Source organism: Pezoporus wallicus, unplaced genomic scaffold (genome assembly GCF_028554395.1).
Source record: "Pezoporus wallicus isolate ANWC-B61680 ecotype Strahan unplaced genomic scaffold, APGP_CSIRO_Pwel_v1 contig_2908, whole genome shotgun sequence".
NCBI classification, from domain to species: domain Eukaryota; kingdom Metazoa; phylum Chordata; class Aves; order Psittaciformes; family Psittacidae; genus Pezoporus; species Pezoporus wallicus.
Genome location: NW_026642179.1, coordinates 4750743 through 4775027, shown reverse-complemented (window position 1 = coordinate 4775027; position 24285 = coordinate 4750743). Strand labels below are relative to the sequence as shown.

Sequence of the window (24285 nt, the reverse complement as noted above, 5' to 3'; positions counted from 1 at the left end):
GTTGGAAACTTGAGTTGCAAAATACTCTCTGTAGATAAACAAAAAGAGCCTCATCTGGTCCTAGAAATTACAGCTGCCAACAGGGCATGCTCAGTGCCAGCCTTGATAGAAGATTGCTACAGGTGCAGAAAATAGAGGCTGCTTTCCTGCTAGTTCCTACTTTCCTGTTTTGCACAGCTCCCTTCTAGCATGTAAATTTGTGACTTAGCTCTAAGTCATGGATTTACTGTAGCTCACCAGATGGCAGCTCTGGAAAGCATATGTTGTCTTCCTTCACTTTCAGCAGCAGTCCAGCTTTTAGCTTTAGCAGTCCCACTGGCAGTAATAGCACTGACCAGGTTGTTTCCCTTCTGAACACCAGCAATACCGATTGTCTGCAAGCTTCCCTGTGCTTTTTCAATGTCTTGAGTTGTTCATGCTACGTTTGATGAAGTCCCACATGCTGGGAACTGAAAGAGAGTTGCCATAATGCAACTTTACCCTACAAGTATACATAAGGGTAAAGAATCTTAGCCATGCAGCTATCTCTGTATCTCTGAAAAGAGGCCTTTTTTTCCTTTTTCATCATTACTATATGAAACAATCAGGAGAGAGCATTGAATGAAGTTACTGGTAAAAACTTTATTAGGCACTGCAAAAGTGGCCCCTGACCCAGAATGTGAGATAAAGTAGATTTTTCTGGTGCATTTGAGAGCAACGGTCATGTAATAACTGCAACATCTTATGTAATTTCTTCTTAAAGGAAATTTTTCATGATCAAATCTTCCAAGGTACAGTTCCCTACAGTGAAAGTTTTAAGCATACTTCTTGTAGAGACCATGCAGTGGCATTATATGAAGGGTATCAGTGAGATGCAATTAACTGCTGGTTTTTACTACTTAATTTACAACGTCTCTTCTTCCCTTTCTCTTATCTCTTGCTTTCAGCACAGATTTCACATTTTAGTATGGAATATGCAGATGTCCTTGCTCAAAAAGATGGGGCATGTCACATAGTTTTTGACAGTTTGTAGCCTTCGACTGCTTATTTCCATGCATGTTCTTTTTGAGTATGCTTGGATCACATGAACAAATGACAGCTGAAATGAAGTTGAAGGAGGCTGCTTTGTTTTTCTGTATGCTTAAAGCTTCAAACATTATTGTACTGGGGTAAAAACCTCGTAGTATGAATGAAAAGCTGAACATTTGGAAGATCATTTTAAAGTATTGCTGTGCTGGTTAATGTTAAATAGAAGGGGTAAGTACATGCTATTCCAAATTTATTCTGATTTTTGTCCTGAATTATGTTGTCAGGCTTCTGATAGCATCTTCTGTTTCAGTTAAGCTTCCCAACCTTACTTCTACAGGTACATCACACTCTTGTTGAATGCATTAAATTTTCCTTAAAATTACTTCTTTTCTGTGTCTATAAAGATCCCCAAACTCAGAACCATTTTCATTATCAAGTTTAAGTTTATCCTCATCAAAATAAACATCTGCTGAGGCAAAAAAAAAAAAAAAAAGGAAAGAAAGCCTTATAATAGCTGCAGTTCAGATTCTGCCCAAACTAGATTGCTGCCATCCCGCAGTACTGTAACGTAACCTGATCAGAACCAAAGATTTCCTCAGTGCCTCTGAAACTGAAACAGAATGTATTTCATAGAAGATACCTCTTAATAAATCTGTTGGCTAAGCACACCAAAGAAATATGCCAAACGTGCTATTCTGTGAGACACTGTAGTGTGCATTTGTGGATACCAAAATAAAGCTGTATACTTCCTATCTCACATTCTCATGATAATGAAGATGCTGTAGCAAGGTGTGGTTTGATGAGTGTGGTAACATTATCTTCAATCAACCTTATCCTTTTACATACTTTTCCCAGTATAGTTTCTGGGAATGGCCACTTTTGAATCAGATTTGTTACAACTTCTTTATAGCTAACAGGGTAGAACCTTTTCCATTCACATCTGTAGACAGAACCTGTTTGAAATGTTCTTCTTGAAAACAATGTTGGTTTTAGGAGATGAGCTTTTTATTTGGGTGTTTCAGCAACATCATCAGGCTTTTGGTCTGGTTTACATTTTCTTCAGAATGGTCCTGCTAGGATCACTGCCCTCACATCTTTTCTATCAGAAATCCTCTTCCACTGAGTTGATACATTCACTGTGCTTTCTTTTTTTGGCCTTGGCAAATGCTCAGTTTAATACCTTTTGCTGAAGACTGTTTTCAGTAGCTGTCAGCTTAAAAGTATAAGGCATATCTTGATTCTTTAACATACGCTATTTCAAAATGACAGGATAATATTCAACTGTTATCCCAAATTTATGGACATTTTTGGAAGAGAACTTTTCTCTCTGGATAGCTTGTTCAGTGTATACTGTAAAATAAACATAAGCTACTCTAGCATAGTTCTTAAATGCTTTGCTTTTAATTTTTTTTTCTTCTTACATTTTTTTTATTTTGTTTCAATGGCTGACTTGTATTCAATTTTTCTTTAATTATTGATTGTATCAGGTATTATTCTAGAAGGAATGAAAAGATCTCATACCCATACGAAAGAAAACAACTGCTGTATTATGATTTGTTTTCTTTTCTGGCTAGTGAGACTGCAGTTAAGACAGACATGTGTGATCTCAGATCACAAAAAAAAACCTCTGAAACCTCAATAAAATTCCATTCATAAGGAAGATTTTATTGCTGTTTAGAAAATACTTTTTTCAGCCAAGTGGTGCAGGTCTCCGGAGCAGAGGGTGACTGGCTGTGTGTGATCTGTTCACAGGGTGGTTGGCTTGTGCACTGGAGTTGAAGGGATAAAGAACAGCACCTTTGGGACTTCTTGCCACACTGTTAGGGCCAAATTCAACTAATCCAGTGTGTTGCAGGGAGAAAGTATCCACACTGAGGCCTAATCAGCCATTTTATAACTGTCATTTTTGGCTTTGCATCTGTTTGCTCAATTAACAAAGCAGAAGAAAAAATACAACAGAAAATGGTTGATAAAACTTATTTGTTGAGCTACTGAATGCTTTTATTAAGGTCCTTAAAGCATTAATATTTTTCTGAACAAAGCAACACCTATATCATTATCTCACATATTTATTTCAGAATTTGGCTTGAGTGTGTTTTTTTAAAGCTCTTAGCTTCAATAAAAACGAGTGGTTGCAAGGTTTTCAGGCTAAAGATTTCTAGTTCAATTGCCATCAGCTTTCAAAAATAATTATGGAATTTGACGTATAAATAATTTTATATTTAATCTCTGAAGCCTGATTTCAAATTTTGCATCCACTCTGAAATTATGGTAATGTATCCATTATTTTCATTACAAAACGTGCTTCCTAGTAAAGAGATGCTGAGAATTTAAATAGTTGGCAAGCTGCACATTAGTTTTCTTAGGGTTTTTATAGCTGAACAGTAAAGGGGTAGATGTAGTGGATTAAATCTACAAAACAGGAATTACAGGTTAGTGGAAACATGAGATGCTATAGATGTTTACCTGAAGTTTTTCAGAGTGTCTTGGTTTTAGTAAGTTGTATCTGGCCCTGTCTGGAAGTGAACCTTCGGTTCTCTTAATTTGTTATGGAGCTCTTGCACTAAAATGAAGACACGTCTGTTAATCTCTGCTGTTAATCCCTCAATTTTAGCCAGTTACATTTTAGCCAGCACATTTTTCTTCCTATTTTTTTTCTTTTTATTTTTTTTGAGAATACTAAGACAGCAGCGCTTGACTTCACCATTAACTGTATGTAATTGGGCTACTTGCCTCATAACTAGAGAGTAGCCTAGTTGATTCTGGGTTTGTTCAATCAAGGGACTGTAGGAAAAAATGGGTGTTTTCCCTGAATTAGATTAGTTTAATAGTGCTTAGAGCATGCATTTTGGACATGTGTTACTCATCCTTAGTTAGGTTTTTTCTGTTAATGTATTTATCATGTAGCTTTCTCTAAATTCATTGACTTGATGCTGCAGCATTTCACTCTGTCATGAGGAAAATTGTTTCCATAAATGTGAGTTCCCTCCTGATTGCTGAGAAATAACATTTCACAGGGGAGGTACCTGTGAAATGTTACCTGGATCCAGGTTTAGTGTGTGTAGTTTTGATTATATTTCTTGATCTTCTGTTAGACTGAAACAGAGAGATTAATACAAGAGGAGAAAAACTTGAAAAAAATTTGTATTAACCTATAATTACACATTGTATGGCCAAATGTGGGAGCTAACTCTATTTGACAGTTGACATTTTACCTCAGAGAATCTTGGACCTGAGTTTTAAGGCCTTTAATTACTCCTAAAGAAATTACATTTAAAGATAGTTCATTTGTGCAGTTATCTGTAGTGTAGGCTGGTAGCTGTTTCCAGTTAGGACGTGCTAAAATCCTCTCATGAAACATGCCATGTAGCGTTAATAACTTGTGCCGCCTCACTACTTCTGATATGCATATCTGCACAATGTATTGCTAATGGGTCCAGTGATGGGGTTTCCTTCTGAGGTGTTTTCAAATGATAGGAGAGTTTGGGTTACGTTTTTATTAAGTTTCTAGGTTTAAATGCCATGTGCTTCCCTTTCCTGTATTTTCCCATCATCTGTTTCTGGAACATTACCGTGATGATTTTTAGGTAGAGTGAGAGGTGCGGCCTAATGTGCTGTCTGCATCATGAAGTGTGCACTGATATCATCGTCATAATTCCTAACACTGAGAAAGACAATGACCAGTGTAGAGTCAAGATCTGCTTCTTGTCTTTGACTTCCACACCTTTAATTCAGACACTGTTAGGCTCTTGTTCTGAAAATCTGGGGCAGGCTGATTTCCCATAGCCTTTCTAGTCTTCGTCCCTTGCCCCCTCCAGTGCTGATCTGAACACACACTTTGTTTTTAAAAATCAAAGTTTCCTAGCTTCAGGAAATGAAGTTCACACTCCCCATCTCTTAAAGCCACTGTGGGACAACTTGACTCACATACAGCATACCAGTTAAGTTTTCAGGGCTGTTAATATTTTCATTGGCTATGTTACCTTGTCATATAAATGGCACAAAACAGTGAGGAACAGTGTAACAAAATGATGAGAGATCGTAGGAGAGGCACACAAGCAGAAATAACTAAGTGCTGGAGTTTGCCAGCTGTGCATCTGAACAAAAGCAACTCATTGAAAGTATGTATATATCCACCTTCTAGCTTGGATGCAATGTGCAACAGAGGTAATAAACCAAGCTGTTTGAAAAGGTTAATAAAATTATTGTTCCTTTAACTTAGTAATTTAGTGCACCATTCTTTGACCTTGTTATAATGTGGAAGAATAGTGTCAAGCTACTTAAGAAGCTGGGATTGCTCAGTACAGCCCAACAAAGCAAAGGAAGAGGCCCACCTAATGCTTACTGTTCTAAAAAAAAAAATTCACCCATACTATGTAGAACTTCAGCAGTAGCTCCCCTGGTCCTAATTTTTCAATGTATAAGATAGGGAACTTGTTTAATCTTTGCCAACTTTGACTGTCAATCAGCCAGCCAGTGGTGGTGATAGGACTGTCTGATGTGGTCAGTCCTGTTCCCTTCATCGCTTATTTAGCTTCCTTTCATCACTTTCTTTTTTTTGAGGTTAAGCAATTAGGCTTTCCAAATGCTGCCATTATCCTCTGTGGTTTGGTTGTCAACCACTGATAAGGTGAAGTGTGTTCTAAACAACAAAAAGCTAAAGCAAAACCTTTCCGAAAAGGGGGTTTTCTTTTTCTCAAAACAAGGTAGCATTTTTGGGAAGAGTTTCTCCTTGGCTTTCTTCTGTTATGCTCCCCAGAATGTAAATGGTTTTCTTTGTGTAACAAAACTACAAAAAAAAAAAAAAAAACCCACCAAAACAAAAAAAACCCACACCCCAACAGCAACCAGACAAACCCAATAATTCATCTATGTCACTGTGTTTATGATCTTTTAAGTGAGCAAGTTAAGGTTAAGGATATGGTCAGCTAAAATATTTGATGGGGCAGACCTTAAAAAGAAAGAAGTGATGAAGGAAATGGCAGGGGTAATGTAGTAAGTTGTGAGTTTTATATCAGCCCAACTCAGATCACTAACATCCTGTTGCGTTGATCTTGTTGATTTTTTTTTTCAGTAAAAGCTTTTCTTTTTTCTCACTCATCTAATCATTAATGAACAAGACTGCTAGTGAAGGTGTGGACAACTCAGCTCATTGTTTCCTGCCTTCCAGCATTTCTTTCCAGAGTGTTTTCCCATTGCAGTGTGTTTTGCCCTCTGACCAAAATTGGTGTTAGTGTCATTGTCTGCCAGATGGCTGCTCCATTTCATTCCACAAGTGAATGAATGTACTTTACTGCATCTCTTAGGACTACAAAGTGCTTTGAGGTCTTATGCGATTATATCAACTTCTTCAAGGAGGGCACCAAGGAGGAGGTGCTGATCTCCTTCCTTTGGTGACCAGCAATAGGACACAAGGAAATGGAAGCTTCATCAGGGGGAGTTCAGGCTGGGTATTAGGAAAAAGTTCTTCACTAAAGGATGGTCAGTCACCAGAACAAACTCCCCAGGGAAGTGGTCATGGCACCAGGGCTCAAGGAACATCTGGGCAGCACTCTCTCATGCAGTTTAGGTTTAGAAAGGCCTGCGAGGAGCAGAGAGTTGGACTCGATGATCCATATGGGTCCCTTCCAACTTGAGATAGTCTGTGATTCTGTATTATACACTGCAGAATCTAATTTTTCATAATACAAGGCACGTTGGCAATTTTAAACTAAATAATATATTACTTCATTGCATACAGTTTTCTGTCAGGTTTTTTCAGTAATGTTGACTGTTACATCAGTTTAACTCATGTTGAGGAGCAAAGTGTGCTTTAAAGCAAATGAAGTTCATCTGCATTAGGATTAGTAGCTGCAGCAACAGAGAACTGTCCTGTGGGTGGTGGTAATGCTACGTCAACGAAGGCTTGAGCTAAACAATCTTTCTGACATGGCTGACTGACACATGGAAATATTTTCTGAGTACCTAAGTCAGATGAATAAAACAGGCTGTTTCTGTAGCTGTGCACAGGATCTGTATATTTTTTTTCCCTAGGGTGTGTATTCATGAGGTGAAATATAGTATGTGCATATACATTTTGTATTTATATTAGGGAAGAAAACTCTTCCGAAGGACTCACAGGTAACAATATGACTTTCCACTTTTCAGGAATGCTTGATGGTCCACTGGTTTTCTATTGCTTATATTTGTCTTACTGTTTTAAAATTATTTTACAACATGAAGTCTTCTCATTTGAAAGTTTTTATTGCTTATTGTGATTTTAATTCATTCCCCGTGGTGCTTAGCTATACTTCATCATTGGAAATTCAAGAATTTCACAGAGAATTGGAAAGCTGTGGCTTATTTTAAATGATACAGCTTTGTTTCATTAAAAAAGAAAAAGTCATAGAACTTAATAATTATTTTCAGTGTCCAGATTAAGAAACCTGGATACTGATCTTTTTCAGCAGGCATATGGCTTAAATTGGGCACCCAAAATCAAAGGATGGGAAATGATTAATTTGGAAAATCTTGGCTTGTTTTTAGTTGAAAGAGTTTGGGTTTTATTTTTTTAAATCGGAAGCCTGATTTTGATTTTGCTTCCTTTCCTGTAATGTATTCCATTTTAACAGTACTTAAACACTCTTGTTAGATTTTTTCTTCTTTTTTATGTGTCTTTTTTATTATTTGATTTGAGGGTGACTGAGAGTAAACGTCATCTGAGATGAGGTAGTTTTGCTTTTCTTAGTTTTGTTATTGTTTCTGTTGGTTCCAGTGATATCCTTCTTTTAAAGCTCCATCTCACTGAACATGAACTGGTTCTCCAGTTCTTATTAGGATCACCACCATTCTTTCTGTAGTCCCATTTTGAAAAGATGTTTCAGTAAGAGTATGTACTTACAGTTATATTTAAAGGCCTGTATCTCTCAGAAATTCCTGTGGTCATGATGAGAACTCCATGTACACATTGCAAATTGGTGTTTACTCAGTTGCTCTACATGCTAGCACTAATGCTTTCTAGAAAACACTCATAAATCTCTACGCTTTTGCGTAATTAATTCCTTTTCTTTTTGCTGTCTTTAATCGTGTGCAGTTTGAGTTCTAATAAAAATACTATTACAGATGAAGGGTTTCTTTACAACTTTACTATCCCTTTGAAAGGGCTATATTCTGTATATGTGTGTAATTATATCCAGAAGAGTTAAAAGAACATTGAGTTTACAAAATGAATCTCTCAAACTGAAGGAATTTCAGGGCTTTGTTTCTTTCTGCAGTCCTGATTAGCTGCCTTGTGTACATATGAAGTATCTTTATTTTCCTATTGACTGTTTCCTCATAGGATGTACCAGTTGTAGTGTGCTCACTTAAGAAACATACTAATTGTGTTCTATTTTATTATTTCAGTTCATTTTATTGTCCAATTATGCACATTGTTCAGTAGTGGCATGAAGATGAAATAGTTCTATAACAATCATCAGAAGTATTTCGGTGTTCAGAATAGCAACAGAAATGTCTTACTGAGCAGTGAATTGGCTGATTCTGTTAATGAAGCTTCTGAGGTCTGTTGACATTAAAAATATGTGTGTGCATATTTAAATACTTTTAAATATTGTTTGCATATATAAGAACATGATTTTCTGACTTCAGCTTTGAAGACTGAAAGTCATCTGACAGAGGAAAAGGAGAATTCTTTACAGAATCACAGTATCGATTCTTCACAGTTTCACAGAACTTCCATAGTGCAAATGTACAAGAGCTATGGGCTTATATACGCAAAACCTCTTATGTAATTATAAGTATTATAGAAGTGAGAATTGTCATTTGGTACCATGGGCATTGAGATAAGACGAGATGTGTGTTTATGCATCAAATGACTGTAAGCCTTTTAGATTTATAGATTGCAAGTTTCATGTGACCTTCACAGTCTATGTAGTTAAACAGTTGGGGAAATTTTAGGTAATGACATAGATAGCTGTATTATTTGAAAAGTTTGTTGCCCAACTTTTGTTGCTTTTTGACAACAGAGGTATAGAGTGATAGTTGTATCCTTGCACTTGATTCAAGGCCAGGTTGGATGGGGCTTTGCTCGACCTGGTATAGTGAAAGGTGTCCTTGCCCATGGCAGGGGGGTTGGAACTGGGTGATCTTTAAGGACCCTTCCAACTGAACCTATTCTGTGATTCTATGAATTCAAGTTTCCAAACAGTATGACAGTTATGAGGATTGATCTGAGTATTGCAAGCACTATGTAATTTCCATCTTTTAAACTGTTTAGGAAAACTTCAGCTTATCTCAAAATATCTACCTAATATATTAGAACTGCAGTAATTTTGGTTCAGACATGAGAAGGTGGTTGTCATTACTGTTTATCCTTATAATTACTCCTTTCCTTGAAATAAGTATTTTGTTTGAAAACATTATGTACCCTGTGGAAGTTATCTACTTCATATTTATTTTGATGAAGCTTGTGACTTTATTAATATTGTTGTCTCTTATCTAACCAGTGATTACGGTAACACTAACCAGTTTCCCCAACAGGTGAATCTAGGTTTACAAGTTTTTAAAAAATAATTAATTCCACTAATCTTAATTCAGGAGTTGAATAAGAATTCTCATATGGAGTTGAATGTGTAGGGCTAACACAATTTCATTTCTGCATTGACTTAGCCGTACTTTCTATGTTTATTTTGTTGGACAGATAGAACCGTTTATTGTACAAGCTGAGTTGGTGCCAACATAATATTTCCAATAAGTTGTTTAATCACTGAACAAGTCTCCTTTCAAACTGGGCAATGCGCCCATTGCCAGTGTGCAGCACTGGGTTAGAATAACTTAACAATTATACTGGATGTGTTTAAAAAGCATCCTGACTCAAATCAGCTGTAACCGTTGGACAAGGTAGTTAAGTATGCCAGTAATTTTTTAACATCATCAGAAAAGGACTTTCCTTTTTTTTTTTCCTTGGTCTTTGGAGGCCATCAGCACTTTCTCACACTAATAGAAATTTGTTTAGCACCAATGAAAATTTGCTACCATTGCAGTTTTTCCCAGCTCCAGTTGGCTTACATTGCAAAAAGCAGAGCTTAGTGTTGAACCTACTATTTTTTTTTTTTTTTTGGGGGAGAACTCAAAGCACTGACTAACCATGTGCCACATAATTTGAACATATATATTATAAAGAGATGTGTTCTTGATCATAGTTTTGTTATGAGTTCGGGAGAAAATACTGAAGCAATCAGAGTTGTTTGTGATCTGTTCTTAACGTATTTCTGAAATACAGAAGAAACATTCTTCCTTCTCAATGTGGATAACATACCAGATATGAAGCTAGTATATCATTCTGCTTTCTAAACAGTAAATTAAAGAGCTGTCTCTACTACTTGCATGATGTTTTGGGGAAATCTTGCAATGAAAGAATCTGTCTTTTATTCCAAAATCAGAACTCCAGATATAATTATGGAGAAAAGGGCTGAGGAAGCAAAGCTAGTCTATTTTGTTTTGATTGGACTAAAAGTTTAGACTTCAGTTTTCTGCGGTCAGGAGGCCGAGATTAAAGGGTCTGTAATTAGTTTCAATACTCCATGTGTCTTAATGCCCAGAAAGGCCAAACCCTGTCTGCAGGCAGTGGTAGTTGCCAGGATCATCAAAAATAATTCATAGATGCAAGTGAAAAGGAAATTATGCACGCTTTCTGAAATAGTTTGTTCTTACTTGCTCTTTCTTGTTTCTGTAAAAAGAAAGGAGAGGAAATCCTTCAAAATATCTAGTAAACAAGTAGAACTTGAGGTTGAAAAAAAAAAAAGTTTTACTTTTGGAAACAGGTTGCCTAGGTCTTGTAGGTAGTCCTCTATAGTCAAGTCATGTTTCACTAGGTTTTTCTTTTGATCCTCCTGTTTTCCTTACATTAGGTATAGTGGTACTCAAACCAAAATAGGCTCTTACATGTCTGTGGTTTTTATAGGTATGTGTGTGTATGAACAAAGTGAAGATTTCTGTTACATAGTCACAAGAGGGCAGGTGCACCTTTTGAAAATAATAATAATGAAGGGGTTTGTTTCAGAAATTTTCACATTTAGGTTAATAGTAATGAGCAAAACAAAGCATTCTTTTGGCTGAATTAACAGTTGAGGGTAATGCTCAAGAATGAGTTTGGTGTTGTTGACCTTCTGGAAATGAAGTGACGTACTTGAGAGTTCCACTCTTCCCCAGTCCAGTTGCCCAGTGCTAGGGCTGATCGGGGAAGCATGCTCTGCACCATGCTCAAGAGTGCTCTTCTCTTTTACAGGCAAGTTAAAGATCAAAATAAGAAAGTAGCAAATCTGAAGCACAAAGAGCAAGTGGAGAAAAAGAAGAGTGCACAGATGCTGGAGGAGGCCAGGAGACGAGAGGATAATCTTAATGACAGCTCCCAACAGCTTCAGGTAACATGGGTATTGAATTAAAGCAATACGGTCATTCAGCCAGGCTTAACTACCTTGCTTTCTGCTGCACCTTCTGATCCATTTTCACAGCTGTTATCTGAGAAATTTGTACTGATTCTTTAAGAACACACATCTGTCCCAGAGCATTTCAAAGAAAGAAGCCTCTATCATCTTCATAGCTTACTCCATTTTCATAAAAAGGGAAATAGTTTTGCTTGCCTACTTTCTTATGAAGTGCATTGAACTAATTTTATCTTTCCAGTATTCAGATTGGTGTGGCTTTTCTTTCTTCACTGCTCTTCTAACAGCCTTTTTCTTTAGCTGTTTTGTGTATTTTCCCATCTGGTTTTACCTTATATCGATGCCTTCAGTAAATGAAAGATAAGCAAGTAAGTACTCTTACAATAATTTGGAATTATTATGGGGTAACTGGAGAACTACACTTTGGGTGTTTACTCATACTTCTCTGACAGTGAAACGCTACTTTGCCTCATGAGTTCTTGGTATGCTTGCTAGACAGTTTGCTTTATTTCTGAAATGATCATGTCCTGCTGCCTCACAGGATTAGCTGGTTACCTCAGATCTGCCCAGGTACATGAAAGTCACTGGTATAAAAGCAAGTCAGGTATTTCTCATTGTGCTATATGTTGATATGTAGATGGTTTATCAAACGGTAAGTTTTCAAGTGCTGTCATAGAAATGTTGAACTACTGCCATGAAGTAAAGCAAAAATACCATGATGCTAATTGAGGAGATTGTAGATATTTTGCCTGTGATTTCTTTAATTTAAAAAAATAACTTTCTTTTTGGTGAGTGAAAAAAAGCATGGAAACAGTAATCTACCTGTGCCCTCTTTTAAAAATATTTTTAAAATCTTCAGGGAGAAACCCTTTTCTTAGGTATTTTGCTTTGTTATCCTAGGTTAAATCCTGTTTCTTGTTACCAGCTACATTTCTTAATACATCTATGGTGAAGACACAGAATAAATCCTAATAGTTCACTAGCAAAGATAAATCCCCTGCTTAATTTAAACAGATACTTCTTTACTCTGTTCTATGGAATTCCAGGGGGATGGTTTCAACTCTGTAAGATCTTTTGAAAGAACCACAGAAACATGTGTCCATATGGAATGCTCTCACATGCACCATTTTGTGGTTTTCCCCCTCAATTCCAGTTCTTTACATTCAGAGCACTGATACAGTTGAGTTCCAAGTGTATGAAAATGATTTCATAACTACAGACTTTTATAAAAGGCGGGGATGCGGGATTTCTACATCTGCTAATGGGTTTTGTGACGTAACGCTACGGCAATCCACAGGCTCTTGTTATGTGGGAGATTAAGTTTAAATAGCACAATCCTCCTGGTATTAGTTAAATGTTTTTAAAAGACCCTAATACAATATTTGGTTAGATTTCTAATCTGTGTTTGAATAAATCTGTATCTGAAGTTTGAGAAAGTAAGTGATACTTCACATTTGCCTTGCAATTATGTGCATGGTGTATTAAGCAAATGACACTGTTCCACAAGACCATATTCTTGGGGTTTATGTAGCACTTTCAAATTTTAAAAGATACGGCTTTCATGTTGGGCTTTTTTCCCCACAGTTATTCTTCTCCTTTTCACTTTTCTTTTTTTGAGACAAATGGAATGCGTTTAAAAAAGCCTGAAATCTGATTTCTCTCAGCTCCTATGTGCATACTAAAAATTGCTGGGTTTGGTTTTTGATTTATTGTTGGTTTTATTTTGTAAAAAGCTGTAAGTTATGTAATGTGTTTGTACAATTGCGCGTAGCAGTGGACAGACAGTGGTACTTTGGTTACAGATTACTTCAAATCCCATTAAAACTATTTAACACCAGTTTCTGATAATCCAGAGAGGTTGTACAGCTTTGGTGGCAGCAGTGAGGCATCTTTTGCTCAGAAATTAGGTGGCAAAAGTTGGTGCTGCTTTGTATCAGAGTTCTTTAAGAATATGTATCTGTTCTTGCAATGTCCTGTCCAATTCTTTACTCATGAAGTGTTTTAGCTATAGGAAGATCATAGATATAAAACTGTGAATTCCATAGTTAGCATAATTTTACTCTAAATATTTTGCCTTTTTTTATTTCAATGTAACCAACTTATCCCTAGGAACAAGAAACAGCTAACCAATTGTCTCTTTTGAGGAAGCCAGGTTGCTTGCTATTTTACTCTTTTTCTCCAGTTTTACTTTGTTGTAGGCTGGTGGTCTAATAGGGAAACTAAAATTAGGTACAAAGATGTCAAAGTGTATAATTTTATTATATTTACCTTTTTACATTCAGGTTTTGCAATTAGTGATACATATACAGCAGTATACTTTGTTCTTCTTTGCTTGTGTTTTATTATGCACTGGTGTCTCTTATTTTCTATATAATTTATATGCAAGTATTTCTGAGATTAAAAATAGACATTATTAAATGCATGTAAGAATTTAAGATTGAAGTGTAATGTGATAGTCAACATTGAAATATGTCAGCTACCATAGTATTAATATTTGTTTTTGCCTAGTGGCTTTCCTGCTTTTGTGAATCTAATTGTCCTGTTTGGGTGGGCTCAGTTTTAGAGAGTCTTTCCCCATATTCAAAACAAGGCTGAAGGGAATGCTTTCATTCGCAGATGAAAAAGGTCTGTATGCTCTAATGAAAATATCAGGCTAAGGTAAAATATGGAGTGTTTAATGACAAGTGACAGGTTCTATAAAAACTCCTTCCTGTAGAAGAGCCCTCTGCTTACGGCCTCCCTCTCTGCAATGTTTTAGTTTCCTGGAAGTCAAATTTAGCCAGGACCACATTTCAGTTTGTTAGTTATGGAGCCCTGTCTTCTCCATCAACTCTAAAGGGCACTCTGCCTTCTAATCAATAAAAAAAAAAATAAATTTAAACCTGAGAGGAACATGGATTTTTAAAATTTTTTTTTATGGAACCATTGTTGGCTTTGGGGTCAGGACACACAAGCACCAATTTCAGATAATTTTGGTCTTGGTGGTTTTGGCTGGAATTAATAATAAGACAGTATGAAATGCTTAAAAATATATGATCTGCATGTTCTTCGGTTGACCGTCTGCAATCCAGTCAAATAAACACGCTCCCAAGCACATCCTCCACTCCTCCTCACTCTGTCCCTAACAGGCATGTGGTTTCTTTCTTCCTGAGTCCAGTAACAAAATGTTCGTTTATTCAGAGAGCTCTGATGATGGAAATTTGGTATTTTGGGGAGTGGGGGAAGAATGAAAACCATAATGTCTCAATTCTAGTGAGATGGATAAATGGCTTTCCAAATTTGTCTTTTCCTCCTGGGTTCCCTTAAACCACAACTCTCCAGAGATCTGAGAGGTTAACGAGTGTCTGGTCTATAAGCAGGGTAAAAAAAACAAGCTGTTGGACTGGAGTAAAAATTTTTTGCTTCAAGTAACTAATGCTTGGCTATTGTGAAAAGGAATTGATATGCTGTCTTGTCCTAGAAAGGTAGCATTTACTGAAATTTTGTGATATTTGAATGGGTACTTGGAACTGACATCTGGAAGGTAGCATGCATATTTTCTTGTTCTACCACTCCAGCATCCTCCAGAGTTTTTAGGAGACATTTTCAGAATACCTTGTGGCATGGAGTTGTGTCCTATTGGATCTGCATTTCAGCAGCTATCCATCCGTCTGTAATTGCTGATGACAAACTGTATGTCTAGAAGTTGTGTAAAATGTATTTGAATGCCTTAATGAACAGCTGTAAAACCAAGTAAACTTACTAATTTTTTTTTTGTTCTTTTTTCACACCCAAGTTTAGATAATTTAATATATAATCCTATTCTGTGACCTGTGTGCAAGTATATGTAGATTGTTCCTTGTGGTGATAAAATTCTTCTGTCTTCTATTCTTCTATCTTCTGTCTTTTGACCTTTGAATAGCAAAGATATCCTTCTAGTGGAAAGAACTAAATTTTCATTCTAAACAAATGTACAGTTATTTGTTTCATAATTTTCATTATTTTACTGGGATCTGGACATAGCTCAATGAAATCTATAGGCAGCCAAATACCTTCTCATCAAATGAGCTTTCTAAATTCATTAAATGTCAACCAAAATCTGGTCTTTAAATTACTGAAAAATTTCCTCTTGATATGCTATGATTGGTTCTTGAGGGTAGGGTGGCTGAAGTTTTTTCGTCTGATCTGTTTATGATAATACCATGCTATGATGAAAATGGTGGTTTGTCATCTTTGGGCTGTTAGTAAAGAGAGATCTTGCTTCCCAAATTAACCTATGAACTTGGATTTGGACAGTGTGTGCAAAGCCTCTGAAGAAATGGTTAGATTGAAAGAAAGTTTTCTAAACTTGAAGTTCAAGATTTCCTCCATAACTTCCTAGCCATTATCAGCTTTGAAGCAAATTGGTTATGCTATCTAAGTGGTGTTATATGTTTCCCTGGGATAAGTGAATTTTAAGTGCTGATGAGTTTCTGATTAATTTTAGTTTCATATAAACCACTGCCATATCAGATTCCAGCCTTGCCCTCCAGCTGTGTGAACTTTCGTTATCCCTTGGATAGCCCAGCTCAACACGATAAGGCCCATGAAACTGTCAGCTACTCCATATCAGCCTAGTAGAAATGTATTCTTTAATGCCATCTTCCATCTGCAGGATTTATTCCAGAGAACAGTCTGATGCATCAGACCTGTATTTTCTCATTGAGCTCAGATCCACCTTTCGTAATTATTCAGATCAAAGCATTCTTTTTCTCTCCCTTACTCTCCCAGTACTTTTTAGACCTCAGTTACATCAGGGAGATGTTTTGGCCTCCCTCTCCCTGGATAATTCTTTGTGCTACCCAGCTTTGTAGGTGTCAGTGTTCCTTGGGCCTTGGGTGTCATTGGTTCCTTGGGTGTCATTAGCACCTTCACAGGTGGCTATAATTTCACCAAATGGTATATTCAGTTCTAGGTGAACCTCCTTCTGCTGTGTGGGATGGAACTCATGACATAAAACACTGAAAGGATATGAAATGTGCTTTGCAATTTAGTTTTTAAGAAATGTATTGGCATTCTTTTGAAGAGATAATTTTTTCTTGTCAGTCACCATAAAGGATGAAACACTGTTATGTGTTCTTGATGATTAAGCTAAATATGATTCTGAGTTCAGAGATGATGTGAATCACTTTTGTACTGGCTGTCTCTCAGTATTGCATATGACCTTTTAAAATTAAAATAGAGCAGGTATGAACAAATACAATCTCTAAAGAACCTCTTGAAAATCTAAATGGAATAAATGTATGCAAATTATTCCTCCTATTGTATTTGAGCTAAACACAGTGGTAACCAGTAGGTAGTTTTGGGATCAGCTGACCCTCCAGCTCTTTCTCTGAGTGATTCTGTGACAGCTGGCTATGCATTAGAAAACAGGATATACATATGCATTAGAGACTCTAATACACATCATGATTTGTTAGCCATGTAATATTCCAGCAGCAATTTTAATTTCCATCAGCTTTTACAATATGTTACAGAAAATGCAATGTTCCACAAGCGTTGCATTCTATACTTATATGGAGAGTTGTAATTTTCAGCACTGTGTGCGCAGTTACTGTAGACACAAGCAAATATTTAACCCTGGCAGATGCTTTGAGAAAAACTAGTTCTTGTTCTTATCATACCATAACTCTCCCTGTCAAGAGAGCTTTTCCTGGATGTCCAGGAGAAGTTCCAAAAATGATGACCTTTTAGGTTGGCTTTGCGTGAGTTATAGTGAGGGGAAGTTTCATGGGAGGGAGGTGGATTAATTTGAATTGTAGCCTTTTTTTCAGGAATTTAAAATTCGTAATTAAACATTTATGGATACATCTACTTTTATGACATAGGAAATGTATGGATAATGAATAGACAGCCTCACTTCATATCATGTTATATCTGTGTGAAGTAATATAGTAGTTTTGGACACGGATATTCTTTGTTTGTAATGCTTCCTAATGGGGAAAAAAAAAAAAAAAAAAAAGAAGAGGCATTTTTAAAGTGTTAATATCTTAAATAATTTTTATCATTTAATATCACAGAAGCAGGACTGGAAAGAAATGCTAGTTCATTCAACCCCGAAGAAACACTGCACGGTACCAAAGATCAGTGTATAATATGAAATAGCACTATCATGAAATTACGTTTTCATGTAAAAATGACACTGTTGGATTTCCATTTTAGCAAGAATGTAGTGCACATAAAAATGAGCTTCTAGCTAAAAAAAAAGTTTCCTCCCTTTTCTCTACCAAAGTCATGAAGTACAACTTTGTTTCAAGGACGAGGATGAAGACTTGTTAACAGATCACCAGAAAGTAAACACAGCAAGGTAGGAAAAATATCTTGACCAATAAGGATGAATGAAGTCAAGCCCTGCAGCGTCTGCCTAGGTGAATATTAGTCCTTTTCATCTCTTATTTTGTCACATGTGGATCTGATGGACTTTGCAAGACAGGAATTCTCCATTTACTTGAAGGAAGCTCATCAAGACAAGCTTTCGTTACACACTAAACCTGAAGAGTTGTTTTTTTTTTTCCAAATTTTCCATACAGACATTTGATACCTGATCCAAACAGCTGCATATGGAGAATATGTGGTAATATAGGTGACCATTATAAAGTGTAGATTTACCTCTCCAGTTTCTTAATTTTACGGGATTTGTGAGATCTTGGTGTTCCAGCATTCTTACAATGCGCGCTGTGAGCCATGAGCAAACTGTGGGGACAGCCCTGTCTCCAGTTTTAGTAAAGATATTTTTTTCTGATGAATGTTTACAAGGTCTGACCAGTTTCATTTTGCCCATGTGTGCAGTGTTGCATGTTGAAGCAACAACAAAAATAACTTATTTTTGAACATGAAAATGGTTTATCTCAGAAATAGATTCCTCTGTTCCTACCTGAGTTATTCATTTGTGTTATTAAAGAAAGAAAATGCAGGGGTTTCCTCCCTCTAAATATCAGAATAAATATATGATCTTGTTCTTAGATTTGATATGGCAGTTCTTACAGAGACAGAATCTGTCAGTCTACATAATCAAAGTTTATGGCATTAAATACATTGTTAAGGAAATACCTTCTCCTGTGTCTGACCAGAAGCACTCCTTACAGAATACCTGTTACCATAGCATTCACAGAAACTGAGCTTGAAAACATTTGACATTTGGAATGGGTAAGCATATCCCTGGATAGACACTTAGCCATCTGCTCTATTTGTTTTCACTTCAGTTTAGTTTACCATACGTTTGTTATGTTCTAGCTAAATGTATTCACTGCCTTCACATCTTTAAAAAAGATAAACCATTTGACTCTGTCATCTTATGCAATGTAAAAATGCTCTACAGTCTTGAACAGACAGCTGGAAAAATTTTGTGAAAGTCACTATTTACAACTAGCATTAGGCACTCTCCCAATTATCCCAGTATTTCCTTAACTGCAAATTGAGATTTGTAGTGAGAGAAAGCCATTATATGGCTTGAGAGTTTTTAATGGAGGAAAGAGGACTCCCTACATCCTAACATTTCTCTGTGATCCATCAGGAATATTATTCTCCAGACGCAGTTTCACCCAGTCTTTTCTGCAGAAACATTAGGTGTGAGTGGAAGATGAAACTTGCTATTTGTACTCTCTTGCCTGTTCGGCAAAGAGCAGGATTGGTACCCTTTATGATATGCCAGAAACTAAGTACAGTGAAGACTGGACAGCTGAATTTGTGCCAGCAACCTTAACCACTAGATGTTTTTTGCATAGGTTGGGTTTTTTTTTTCCAAGAGTAGTATCTGAGTTCAAACTCCTTTCCTAAAAACTGTCAGAGAGATTAATGTAACTGTTGACAACATGGTGTGGTTCCTGTGAGGGGGCCTCTCCTGAGAGTAGAAAACATTGAGGGCCAGATTTAAGCAAAACAATAGGAGTACATTCAAGGGGAAGAACAGCTCTCTTTTCATTCTGGTGTCTTATTTCATGAGCCTGAGAAATGGCAATAAATTTACCTTTTTCCCTTCTTCTGAGATATTTTTTTCCCATCTCTCTCTCTCTCACAAGCCTTTTTTTTTTTTTTTTTACTTGCTGTGTTGAAAATGTTTCTAACACATCTCTTCCCAATTGCCTCAGCTCATGTCATGGTCTCATTTTTCAATAAAATTTCTATTCTGCCTTGTTCTTATTTTGCCCAGTAAAAAAAGAAAAAAAAAAAAGAAAAAAAAGAGGGAATGGGGTGATGAGGGGCACCTGAAGGCAGACATTCAGAATTCATTATAAAAAGATAATGCATGTGGATTTTTTTTTCAATACCTATGGCAACGCATGCCTCAGCATTTCCATTTAAAAATTTCCTCTATTTCAGTAATTAAACCTAATTCACTTGATTCTAATTCAGTATTATTCCTTAATCTTGCTTACTAAGGTGCTGAAGTTGCTGTCACCCTTAAACTACTCTGGTTTGGGTTGTTTTTTTTTGGCGGGGTAGGGAAGTGTTTGGGTTTTTGGGGAGTTTTCTTTGTTTTTTTCTTTTTCTTTCTATTGAAAGAAGCCTATTCTGTCTTTAGCACTTTTTTAATGAATTTTTTTTAATGAAATATCTTAGGATATATCAGAACAGCTGCTTTTACTGTGATGTGCAAATATTAGGTGGGATTGAGGCTTACGCTGCAAATCATGTATTCCTATTTGACAGAAGGTTGTAAAATACTACAAGTCAGCACCAGTCATTTCAGCTGTTGAATTTTGTTTGAGGTACTTTCAGATCAAAATGCAGGTGGTTGGAAAAACTAAGTCTTCTACTAAAGATTAAAGGATGATGGTCTCCTTAACGTTCTAGATCATGTCTATAGTCAGTTATAATTTCTCAGTGATTACAGTTCATCAACTTTAGCAGCCTTCCAGTACCTAAAGGGGCCTACAAGGAAGATGGAGAGGGACATTTTACAAGTTCATGTACTGATAGGACAAGGTGCAATGGCTTTACACTGAAAGAGGGTAGATTTAGATTAGATATTAGGAAGAAGTTCTTCACTATGAGGGTGGTGAGGCAGTGGCACAAGGGGCCCAGAGAAGCTGTGTCTGCCCCATCCCTGGCTGTGTTCAAAGCCAGGTTGAACGGGGCCTTGAGCAGCCTGGTGTAGTGGAAGATGCCCCTGCCCATGGCAGGGGGTTGGATCTGGATGATCTTTAGGATCCCTTCCAACTTCCAACCCAAGCCATTCTATGATTCTATGACAAATTCTTTGTAGGACATTGCGTTGGTTTAGTTGCTGGTTTGATGATGGGTTTTGTTCTAGCTATGTTACCATAGTAAAACAGTCTTGGAATTAAAATAAGTATTTTCATGAAAATATTATTGGTTAGCAGAACTATTAAAAAAAATATTAAGAAATATTAAACAACAAAACAGAAAATACTGCTGTCCCACTGTACACATCAGTAGCACATTCACCTCTTGAATAATGCGTAATGATGTGGGCCATTCACCACAGAGAAGATATGGCAAAAGCAGAAGAGGTAAAAAAAAAAGGAAGAAAATAGTAAGCATAAGGAGAAACTTCTATTTCAACAGATATTAAATAGATTTAAACACTTGAACATGAAAAGAAATGAGTGAGGACAAGGGCCGGGGAGTACTTTTTCCAGCTTTACAGGCTGAGAACAATAGATTATAATTTTGGAATATGTAGGGCTAAAGAAAAACAGTAACTACTTTTCTCTTCTGAGCTAGTTCAGGCTTTTATAGAAACAATTGGAGTTTCATATAAAGAAGTGAGAATCTCTCAGAATGTTAAGAGTTTACGCTTTCTTGTCCTTTTGGCTTCTATGCCTGTGAATTGAAACGGTTATTTTTGTGAAAGCTGCAATTCTGTGTTGCCTGTTTAAATGCTACTGTCAGTGCAACACTGAAAATACACCAACAGGAAGCTTTTATTTCAGATACTTCATTGCAGTACTTTTAAACTGTTTTCTGATGGTGTTAATATCTAAATGCCTAACTTTAACTTTTGCTTTTCAGTATTCTGTTCTTACGATTTTTTTCTATTAGGTTTCATGTTCCATGCATGCATATGAATTGACTGCTGCTGCACACTTAAGTCATTCCATTTGTCCTGATTCTTTCTTAGTGATTTTTTTTAAGTTTCTATTATTGTATCCAAGTCATAAACATATTTATTTCTTGTATTCGAATGTATCTTTACACTTTAGATACAGTGGTAAGGCTGATCTGTGTATTTACTGTAAAGGAATTGATAACAGAAACCTGTTTTTAATCTTTTAAGTAAAACATTTTGCTAAATTAATATGTGTGTATTTTGTTAGTAGCTGAATCCAGCTGGCTTCCAGAAGGATTGCGGGTGGGTTGGAGTGTTCCCAGATGGTGTGAGAAACAGCGATAATTTGACTGTGACATGAAATTGGTTTGATGATCTCTAGTTTGAAGTTGGGGAGATGCGGGTACATCTGCATGAGTAAAAGTAATAATGTTGGGCATTTTTTACATTAAGTAAATGCATAGTGTTTATCAATAGCATCTTGCTAGACTGTTAGTCTTATTCCTGAACTGATGGTTAAAGGCAGCAGTTGCTAGCACAAATATAATAGCTGCTCTACTATGATGAAAATTAAGAAAGAGGCATCAAAGACTAAAATAAATGTATGAGACCAGAGGTGACTGCAGGAATTCCCTTCAAAACTGAGAGCGGGCGAGATTCAATGGCATTAACTGCTGAGTAAACATTTCCTCAGTGGTGGTGTCTCACTAGCAAATTTTGTCATACGTTCAGCTATGAAAGAGAGGGAAGACGTGAGCTTTTATAGCTGGCTGTCCATGCATGCTGCTTCTCTGCTCTTTTTTTGCTGAATGATTGAAAATGAGCAAAGAAAGGTAGGTCTTACAACTATGTGATGTATTAGTACAATGATGATGACAGGGCTGACATTGGCAAGGAGAGTTCAGCGGACTAGGCCTGTATCAAGGGAGTAATGTGTGGGTTCGAGCTTCATATTAATAGTGCAGTTAGTTAAAACTGCCACTATTTTTTTTTTATTTGCTGTAATCCCGTATCAATTTAGGAGTCTTGAGTCATAGTACTGATTTATGTGTGAGGAAGAAATCCTTTTACAGTAGCATTTTCCCTATTAGCCTCTCAAAAACCACCCCGTAAAATAAAATAAAATAACATAACTAAAAAAAAATACAATAAAATAAAATAAAATAGACAACTAGCAGACAAAGAAAAACCACAAGCCCCCATAACAATTACATGCTTTTACTCACTTCAGAGCATTTTCACAACTGTATTGTCAGCCTTTGGTCTTATTCCAATAGTCCATGCAGTGACCCAGTGTGGTTAGATAGAAGTTTAGTCCCTGTAGCTTTTTAAAAATACAAATGTGGTAATTTGCAACAGCTGAAGCAAAATGTTAAAGCTGTTGGCACCCTGTGTGAGCTGCTAAATGGTAAACCTGGTTGTTAGTATTGGCAAGGTACTTTACTGTGTCTGTACTGTTACTGATGAAAAGTGCCTGTACAAAACCAACATACCTAACTGATTGCTGTGTTGGAAGCGCCAAGCTTAGAGTAACAGGAAAGAAGTGTCAAAAACATGGCAGCTATCAGGAAGAAACGTTGCCAGTTTCTCATAGGAATAATCAGTTTTGCTTTTCCCTTTTAGGCCTGTGTAATAGTGTCTAAAAATGTCCTTTTCTTCTTTTTCTTTGTTCTCCCTCAAGAAATGTATAAATAATCTAGATTGCAGTGGAATTCCTCTTCAATAGCAGAGAAGGTAATAGAAATTACAGGGCTTTATGATGGGCATAATTCAGCTAGTATCAGTTAGGATCCTTTCTTACCATTACCACAAGCCCTGTGTATTTTAGGTTGCTCCAGATGTTGAACAAAACTGCTGTATATTGTGGAAACACTTTTTGAAAGTAACACACCTGGGTGGTAACATAAAATTTTCCAATTTTAATGTGTTTGGGTGATTTTTTTCCCATGTAAATATGTTTTAGGGACAAGTGCATGCACATTTTGCCCTTAGGATTATACGCGTTTCACATATGGAATGTAATTTACATCTTGACATACCTCAAAATTATTCCTTTTAGTTTTAACTGTCATTCACTGCTAATGCTATTGTGTAGGATTGCAATTTCTTTGTATTTTTTTGCTACTTCTTTGTGACCTTGTCCTGGGTTCAGCAGTAGCAGTCATTTTTCTCCTCGGTAGCTGGTGCAGTGCAGTGTTTTGACTTCTGGCCTGGGAACAGAGCTGATAACAAGGGTGTTTTGGTTTGGCCAAGGACTTTGTGAGCCTCATGCTCTGCCAGGGAGGAGGGGAAGCCAGGAGGAAGCAGAGACAGGACACCTGACCCAAGCTAACCCTATTCCATACGACAGCATGTCATGCCCAGGATGTAACTGGGAGTTACCCCGAAGGGCTGGGACTGCAGGGTTGGAGGAGGCATCGGTCAGAGCTGGGTCGGGCTGGGGGGGGGGGGGGGCAAGTTATCGGTCGACTGGTGGTGAGGTGTTGTATTCTCTTCCCTTGTTATTTCCTTTATCATTATTATTATTGGTGGTAGCAGTAGTGACTTGTGTTATACCTTAGTTACTAAACTGTTCTTATCTCAACCCAGGGGAGTTGTATTCTTTTTGATTCTCCTCTCTGTCCCTCCAGGAGTAGGGGGAGGGCAAGAAGGGGGTGAAGTGAGTAACAAGCCCTCTGCCTGGTTTTAAACCACAACAGACCTGTATGTTTAAGAACATAAATGATTTCACATAACTTCAGATGGATGAATTGATTCTATGTTGATTTTCTTAGCAACTAAAGACAAGCTTTTTTTTTTTTTTTAACTGATGCTCACTGCTTCGGT

At 36.8% G+C, this 24285-nt stretch overlaps 1 protein-coding gene across 3 annotated transcripts in view; it reads left to right on the top strand.

Annotated features, from left to right (window-relative positions):
- The window catches only part of ERC1 (ELKS/RAB6-interacting/CAST family member 1), a 290910-nt gene that overhangs the window by 145921 nt on the left and 120704 nt on the right, over nt 1-24285 (top strand). For all 3 annotated transcript variants that reach the window (XM_057428028.1, XM_057428027.1, XM_057428029.1), the window contains one exon: nt 11273-11408. In XM_057428028.1, the coding sequence (XP_057284011.1) occupies nt 11273-11408 (136 nt within the window). The remainder of the gene's footprint in view (nt 1-11272; nt 11409-24285) is intronic.